This window comes from Rousettus aegyptiacus, unplaced genomic scaffold, assembly GCF_014176215.1.
Source record: "Rousettus aegyptiacus isolate mRouAeg1 unplaced genomic scaffold, mRouAeg1.p scaffold_m13_p_6, whole genome shotgun sequence".
Taxonomy (NCBI): Eukaryota; Metazoa; Chordata; class Mammalia; order Chiroptera; family Pteropodidae; genus Rousettus; species Rousettus aegyptiacus.
In genome coordinates this window covers 60,336,136-60,344,132 of record NW_023416309.1, presented here as the reverse complement: position 1 = coordinate 60,344,132, position 7,997 = coordinate 60,336,136, and the positions used below count along the sequence as shown (strand labels likewise).

The following is a 7,997-nucleotide window of genomic DNA, read 5'->3' as shown; positions in this document are numbered from 1 at the left end:
CCAGACCACAGTGACCACCGTGTGTGGCGAGCTGGCCCAGGGTCCTGGCCTTGCAGAGGTCTGACAGCGAGGCGTGGCAGCCCAGGGATCCGTGCCGAAGGGGATGATTCCCTGGTAAGGGGGGACATTGGCTAAGAATTTGTAGTGGCATTTCCTATCCGTGAAGGCCTGAGGAGCATCCCAGGGAGCCTTGGGCTAGGGGACAGGACCCAGAGTTCTGAGAGGGACGGGAGTAAGGCCTCCAGAGACATAGAGCCAGTGCCAATCCTAGACCAGGGTGACAGAGACAGTAAGACAGAGACAGACAGGCAGAGAGAAGGTGTGTGGAGGTAGCGTCTGGAGTTGGCTGAACTGGGAGGGAGCCCCACTCTGCCCCTCTGAGAAGACCGCCTTCCTGGCCTCTCATGTCCCACCTGGAGGACCTCACGCCCCACCTGCACCCCCTCCACCACGCCTGCTAGCTGCTGGAGCTCATGTTGACTGGTCCCTTTCTGGCCAGAGTCATGGGGAAAGTGCTGCTTGTGTTTGGAGCAATTTTCCAACCAGTTGAGGAGAAAATCAAAGACTGCAACACAAGTGGCTTTGGGGAGGGTCCCGGACCGGGGGGGCCTGCACTGGAACGAGACCCCAGGGGCAGCTGCCCGCACGACGGGCCGGCGATGGTCCTCTGGCGCACAAACAGCTGATGACCACTGGCCCCTAGACAGCGGGGAAGGTCTGTTCAGTTTTTCCCCATGGAGAACTGGACATACGTCATCAACATCCCAAAGAGGACGATCCCTTCTTCAGTGCCTGGGCACCGTCTGGCATGGCCTGTCCAGGACGTCACCACCGCAGCATCAAACACTCCCCTCCGGCAGAGAAGGAGTCTTAGTCCCGACCAGCTGCAAACCTGGCTGGCTGGATCCCACAAAACAAAATCCATTCTCAAGAACCAGGTCAAACGCCAAGCCCGCGGAGGGGCCCTGCTGGGCGTGTGCATCCCCACCGGGCGGCACCGACAAGAAGCACTGACCCAGGACAGAAGCATGTCCAGGCCTTTGCTTGGCCTCCTGCTCCTTCAAGACACAGAGCGACCAATAGGTCATTAGGAGGAACAAAGCCACCCAAACCGGGGACAGCACCTGCCAACATGTAGGGTTATGGGTCAGTCGTTGGGGTTCTGCCATCGTTTCAGGGGCTCATGTAGGATGGAGATGGGCAGCTTTGGCCTGAGCATCTCTACCAGCCTCAGGAAGGGCCAGCTGTGCCCAGCCTCCTGTCCACACAGCGCACCTGGGCTGCTGGGAGGCCAAGTGCCTGCTGGTGCCTGAGACAGTGTCCAGGCTCCTTTTCCACACGGGACATGGATTTCTGTTCCCAAAGCCCCACAGCAATGGGTCCCTCCCCACGCCTCCCACCCCTGGCCCACCTCTCAGCCCAGGGCCTCTCCCGGCCAGGCCCCGCTGAGGGCAGAGACACCGCTGTGCTGCGGCCGTCCGTGCTGACCATTGGGGTTTGGGGCTCTCCCCGCCATCCTCATCCTCCCTCCCTCCTCTGCCCACGGCTGGCACTGGTGCCAGGTAGGGGCCCGGTGGGCACTGGCCCAGCCTCACTCTGCCTCGAGGGACATCACCAGTTCAGATGCCCACAGGGAAGGGCGAGACTGCCCTGAAGCTCACCATCCGTGCCTGGTCACACACCCCATTCCCCCCCAGGACACGGCTCAGGCCCCCGCACATCCATCCGGCAGCACCTTCCCAACGTCCTGAGCGGATGTGGGGCAGGCTGGGGCAGCTGGCTGTCATCCTTGTTAAAATTCTTCTTCAAACACTCCCGTGAGTGGCCTGCTGAAGATAAACTACCAGGAGAGAGGCCTTCAAAGAAAATGCTTTAATGATGCAATTATCTTCAATCAACTCAGAACATCTTTATTACATTAGAAAGGGGCGATCCATCTTGGAATACAGAACCGCAGACACAGACGCCAGGCCTGGCCTGGAGCAGGTCTGAGGGCCCCCACAGCAGTGCTCCTAAATTTGCATGGAGAGAAACTTTCTAACTGAATTTCTCTGGCTGAGCTGAACGGCTAAACTGTCACCTAAGGCTGGATTTCATTAAAGCAACTTTGGTTTTCAAAACTAAATATAAATTGATTTAGGTCGCTGTTTCTGTGTTCTGGGATATTAATAAAACATTCGGTCCTTACATGCACCCGGTCTCATGACGTCCTAAACTCAGGGAGACCGCTCCTTGTCTGCAGCGCCCAAAAAAGTTTACACCAAAGGCTGGACCAGCTTTGGAGAAAGGATCCGAGGAATCGCAGCTCTCTGTCGCGCCTCGGCCCCTCCTCCTCCTCAAAGCGCGAGCCGGGAACCCGGCCTCCGCCCGCGCGCCGGCGCCTCCGGGAGCCACCGTCCGAGGCCCCTCCCGGGAGGGCCCCACGACGATCTGCAGAGCGAGTGCAGAGCCGGAGAGACCGACGGTGAACCCCACCCCCACCCAGCGACCGACTCTGCGCTCCTGGCCAGGCTCCGCCAGCGGCGCCCCGCCTGTGTCCCCAACCCTGCGGCGGAGGCGGGTAGGAGTTCGAGCCACGTCGCCCTTCCTGCGGCCCCTGACCTTGGACGCGCCCCTTCGCGGCTCCTGGGGCTGAGCGGTAGGACGCGAGGGCGGCGCGAGGGGCGGCCCCTGTCCTGAAGGACGCTCAGCAGCCACACAAGTCTGAAAAGTCCCTCAAGGCCAAGGGCACCGAGGCTAGACTTCAAGGCGTTGAAGCCCAGGTGCCAGTCTGGACGCGCGGCCCTTAGGGTTCGGAGAGAAAGTTTGGGCCAAAATAGGCACGAGCCGGCTCGGGGCTGCGGAGCGGGAAGAGCAGCCGGCGACCGGCAGAGGGACGACCCCGCGGGAGGCGCGGCGCCGCGCGGCTGATGGCGCCGAGCTCTCCGCCGCGCAGGACCCGCGCGCGGTCCAGGGCGCGTGCTCTGACCACTACCCCGCCAGGCCGCGCCCGCCGTCGGCTCCTCGGGGCGTGGGGGCTGGGGCCAGCTCCGCACGCTCCCCGGGTGTCCCAGCAGCCTCCTGGACAGTTGAAGCGCGAGCCTGGCCCGCGGCGCTCGGGCAGAGGGCGGTGGGCGCTGGGAGCGCGCCAGGGGCGCGCCAGGGGGGGCGAGGGCGGGGGGGGTGCACTGTGCCGAAAGGCGCAGGCGGTCCGGCCCCTCCCTATCTGTTCCGCCCCCCCGTCAGCAAAGCCAATGGACGCCTAGGTCCACGCGGAAGCGGCTGCGGCGATTGGACAGCGGCTCAAGAAAGGGGCGACGCCTTTTTATAGGGCACGGAGGGCGGGGTCGCCAAGCCCCCAGCAGTCGGGAGGCGCGCTGCTCCACGTTACGCCGCCGGGCTCCGCGCCCGCCGGCCGCGCATGGCCCCCGCGCCGCTCGTCATGAACCCCTCTGGGCTGAGGACGTGTGGCGGGGACCGCGCGGAGCCCGGCCCGTTGCCCTTCAGTGTGGAAGCGCTGCTGGAAGCGCAGCGCGCGCTGCGCCGGGCACCCGCCGAGCCCCGGGAGGAGAGGCCGAGGCGCGCCGCGGAGCCCCGCGCCTGCTTCCCGCCGTCGGTCCGCGCTTCCTCCCCACGTAAGTGCCCTGTCGCACGGTTCGGGGCCCGCCTGGCCCAGATTCGGAGGACCAGGGCGGGAGGCGTGCTGTCGCTCGTAACTTCGGAAAGTAGCCACGAACCGCCCAGCGCGAGTGCGGAGAAAGAAACCGGCGCACCCGAGCCCTCGGGCGCGCGCACTCCCGCAAGCGCTTCTGCGTCCCCCGCAGCCCAGCTTCCGCCCGGCCCTGGGCCGGAGCCGGCACTCCACCGCCACGCGCCTTCCTGGCGCTCCGTCCCTCGGTCGGTGTGCCGCGTCTCCGAGCCGTCGCTGGGGCGCTCACCGTCCACTGGCCTCCAGCCAGCCCAGGTGTCTCGCTCCTCCAAGTGGGCAGAGTTCCCCTTCTTCCTGGAGTGCAGCCGGATTTGGGGATCAGAGCCTGAGACCCCGGTGCCTTCTTCTCTTACCCCTGTGGCTTTTAGAGTATCGTCCCCTCCGAGGACCGCGACCACGGAGCCGGGGCGCGGAGCCGGGAGTGTCAGAAAGGGGAGCGCACGGCCAATGTCTGAGCGCCCGCTCTGTGCTTCTCTCTCCTCCCAGGCGCCCCCAGCCCCCCGCCCTGCGCCCTGCGCAAGCACAAGCACGACCGCAAGCCGCGGACGCCCTTCACCGCGGAGCAGCTGCTGGCGCTGGAGCGCAGGTTCCGCCAGAAGCAGTACCTGTCCGTCGCCGAGCGCGCCGCGTTCTCCAGCAGCCTGAGCCTCACCGAGACGCAGGTCAAGATCTGGTTCCAGAACCGCCGGGCCAAGGCCAAGCGGCTGCAGGAGGCCGAACTGGAGACGCTGAAGCTGACGGCGAAGCCGCTGCTGCCCGCGTTCGCCCTGCCCCTCCCCCCGGGCGCCCACCTGCACGGCTCCCCAGCCGCTTTCGGCGGCGCCGCGGGCACCTTGCCGCAGGCGCAGGGACTCCTCGCCGCGCCCGTCGCCGCCTACGGCCTGTATTACCTCTCCTAGGTGGCCCGGGGGCCGCCGGGGTGCGCGCGCGCGGGAAAGAAAGTCCGGCTTCTCGCGGTCTTCCTAAACTTTATCTTGCAGTTTTTGTCTTTGTTGGTACAGTGTTATAACAGATGCCTTGATCCTATTTGCGCGTTATCTCACAGTTATTTAAAAGCCTTGGTAAAATCATGTTCGCACTAGACAAACTTTCCTGACAGTGATCGCAGTTTCATGCAGCGTCCTGGAAACGCCCCGAAGAACAGCTTCCTACTTTGCCCCGAGCTGCGGACGAGGGACCGGAGTTTCCTGTGCGGAGTCGCGCGACGCCCTCCCCTCCTGCCGCCGCCTGCGCTGGAAGAGAGCGCGGGACTGCTGGGGACAGAGACGGACACGGCCGGGACCGCGCGGCACTGCTGGGGACAGAGACGGACACGTCCGGGACCGCGCGGCACTGCTGGGGACAGACGGACACGGCCGGGACCGCGCGGCACTGCTGGGGACAGACGGACACGGCCGGGACCGCGCGGCACTGCTGGGGACAGAGACGGACACGGCCGGGACCGCGCGGCACTGCTGGGGACAGACGGACACGGCCGGGACCGCGCGGCACTGCTGGGGACAGACGGACACGGCCGGGACCGCGCGGCACTGCTGGGGACAGACGGACACGGCCGGGACCGCGCGGCACTGCCGGGGACAGACGGACACGGCCGGGACCGCCGCCGCGCCGGTGCCTCCGTTAAGGCGCTGCGTCAGGTCTGGGCCGAAGGGGAACTTCCGCGCTCATTTTTGAGAATTTTTCCGTATTTATTGTTTTTTTTACTAGACGATTTCAGCCGCTGACGCGAAATGCTGTCTGTGGGAGTGTGTAAGAGTGAGCGCGAGTGGGTGTGGGAGTGAGTGTGTGGGCGGGGTGTCCCCCGCGGCGCCGGCCTGGGGCGCAGCCCTGATGCGGTTGAGGGTGGATGGGGCTGCCCCGTGGCGCCGGCGCTCGGGTCGTTCCGGACGGCTCTGCACTGACTCGCCAGGGACCTGCTCGTCCTCCTGGCCCCAGAGTGAGCAGTACACCCAGCCGATGACCACTCGGGAGGTTCCTCCCGCCGCTCCCAGCCCTCGGACTGGGGACTGGGACAGCCCAGGTACCTGGTGGGAGGGGGCGGGGGGGCGGGGCCTGCGCTGTTGCCGCGTGTTCGCCCAGCCGCGCACGCGCACACGGGGCTTCAGCACCACCGACCGCGGTGGGCGGCGCCGGCCCTCCCGCCCGCACCTGCCGGGCCCGCAGCAAGGAAGGCGACTCCCAGCTCTTCTGGGCCCGCATTGGCAGCAGGCCCGCGGGCAGGACTGGGTGGGGCGCTGCCTACAGGAAACACCCCAGAGGAGCTTTAGGGGCCGATGACATCGCACCATCCTGCCTGTTAGTAGCCGCGTTCCCTGTGCTTCCTGGAAAAGTGAACACCCACAAAAGAATTCAGAGAGACACTCACCAAGTTCTTGAGGTGCCAGCGGCTGAAAGTGGAAACCTCTGCCGAGGCCGGGCAAGGAGGCAGGCGGTCTGTCCTTAGCTGTGCCGCGGAACTCGGAGCCCGGCCCCAGTCACCGTCTTCATGGGACAGGCCACCCCTGGGGACGTGCCAAGGGAGGCTGCACGAGATCACGACCAGAGGGCCGCGGGGAGCTGAGGGGCCCGAGGCCGTGAGCCCCACACGCCTCACGGAGACGTCCGTGGCCTTTTAAGGCCCCTCAGTACTTTGGTCCTCCTCTCACACCTGAGGTCCCTGAAGGATGCCCACCAGCAAAGTCACAGCCACACCCCACAGCTAGGACCGTGATGCTCACTTTGCAAGCAGTTTGGGGATTGTTGGTGGCCTGACACAAGCCCAGGTGAAGGTGGTGACAAAACAGCACGGGAGGAAGAGGCGCGCCCGCTGCCCTGCGCGGTGTCCCCGGGGCCTCCGTCTCGGCGGCGGCGGCAACGGTGGCTGCGGTGGTGAACACAGCCCCGCCGCCTTGCACAGGTGTCCTGGAGTGCAGGGTGGCCTGGGGCTGGCGGAGGACAGTGGTGCATTCAGCTTGCTAATGTGTCTCTCCATAACCATCTCTGACCAAGACATCTACCTAGGGAGGCTCCCTGCCCAGGTCCCCCCACCCCCCCACCCCCCGCTGAGCCAGTCGACCACCAAAGCTGAGGCCTGTGGGGGCCCAGTTGGTGAGAGACCCCCCCCCCCACCCCGACTGCCTTGCCACTGGTCAGGGCGCCTTTCTCGCTGTTCTAGAGGGTTGTCCTCCCCGGCACCTGTGCTGCCTGCTCCTGAACATCCTGTGCAGCTGCCTCCCTCACCAGCGCCTCCACGTGGAAGGTCTCTGAGGCCCTGAGGCCCCAGGAGCCACCAGAGTCACTTAGCCACACAACCCTCAGCAGGGGACACACACCCCATCCATGCCCTTCCATGTGCTGCTGGAGGATCTGGGGACGCCAGCCCTGCCCTCGGGAGCCACCTACACAAGGAAGACGGGAGAGCGGCTCAGGGCAGACCACGTCTCTCAGTGGGGGCGGGGGCCACCCGGTCTGGGGACAAGGAGTAAGTAGGCCGAGCTGTGCAATGGTGGGCACTGCGGGGGGACCAAGGTGGGGACAGGGGACCGTGAGGGATGCCAGTACACTCCAAGCCCGGCTGTCTCCTCGGCTCCTTGAATGAGTGACGTGACAAGTCGGCCCTGTGGGTGTGGCTGACGCCCCGAGGCTCTGACTCAGTGTTACTTCGACAGAGTAGTGAGGATCGGTCATGTTGTTCACTCGGGTTTCTGGCGAGGATCGGGCCCCGGGGCCCCTTCGTGGCACAGTCGGCTCCCAGAGCCCCCCCCCCCCCCCCCGGCCTACTTCGACTGCAGGTGTTGCTCTCAGCCCGTGCCCCGCCCCGCAACAGGCAGTAGGTCCTGTGCCTGTGGACCACTCAGAGGTGGGCCGGTCAGTCCCATTTCGTATTTCTGGAGAGTTAGACTCCCTGAACTTGACTGTGAATCTCAGGTGATTGTCTGGAGTCAAGATTCATCGTGTGACTTTTAGAAATGCAACCCCGAGCCGGGCGGTGGGACGGCAGTGCCTCCTGCTCCCGCCATGGCGGGCCACCTGGCAAAGGCTTTCGTGTGCGTGAAACGCTTCCTGTAAGAAAACACTGCCAGGCAGCGCTGCCCCCCAACAGCGTGCGAAGAGCAGCAGTGCTTCGGGATCCGCCCAGCGGGGCTGCTTTTCTGCCCCAGGGTTTCCCCAGCCCCGATCCCGTGAGCCCCTCAGGAAGTGGTTCTGGACACCTGGGCCGGGCTCTGCTTCCCCGGCGTGATGGCAGGTAGGGCTGCCCACGTGGCCTCAAGCTTTGGTATTTTCGTTTTAACTTCTAACGTGTTGTCCCACTTACCTAAACGTACAGCCT

At 65.2% G+C, this 7,997-nt stretch overlaps 1 protein-coding gene across 1 annotated transcript; it reads left to right on the top strand.

The window, feature by feature from the left end:
- The first annotated feature begins 3,400 nt into the window (after window positions 1-3,400).
- On the top strand, window positions 3,401-4,961 carry VENTX (VENT homeobox). The gene is made up of 2 exons (XM_016157521.2): window positions 3,401-3,614; window positions 4,175-4,961. The coding sequence occupies exons 1-2, from the start codon at window positions 3,401-3,403 to the stop codon at window positions 4,585-4,587; spliced, it is 627 nt and encodes a 208-aa protein (XP_016013007.1). The 3' UTR covers window positions 4,588-4,961.
- The last annotated feature ends 3,036 nt before the right edge of the window (window positions 4,962-7,997 follow it).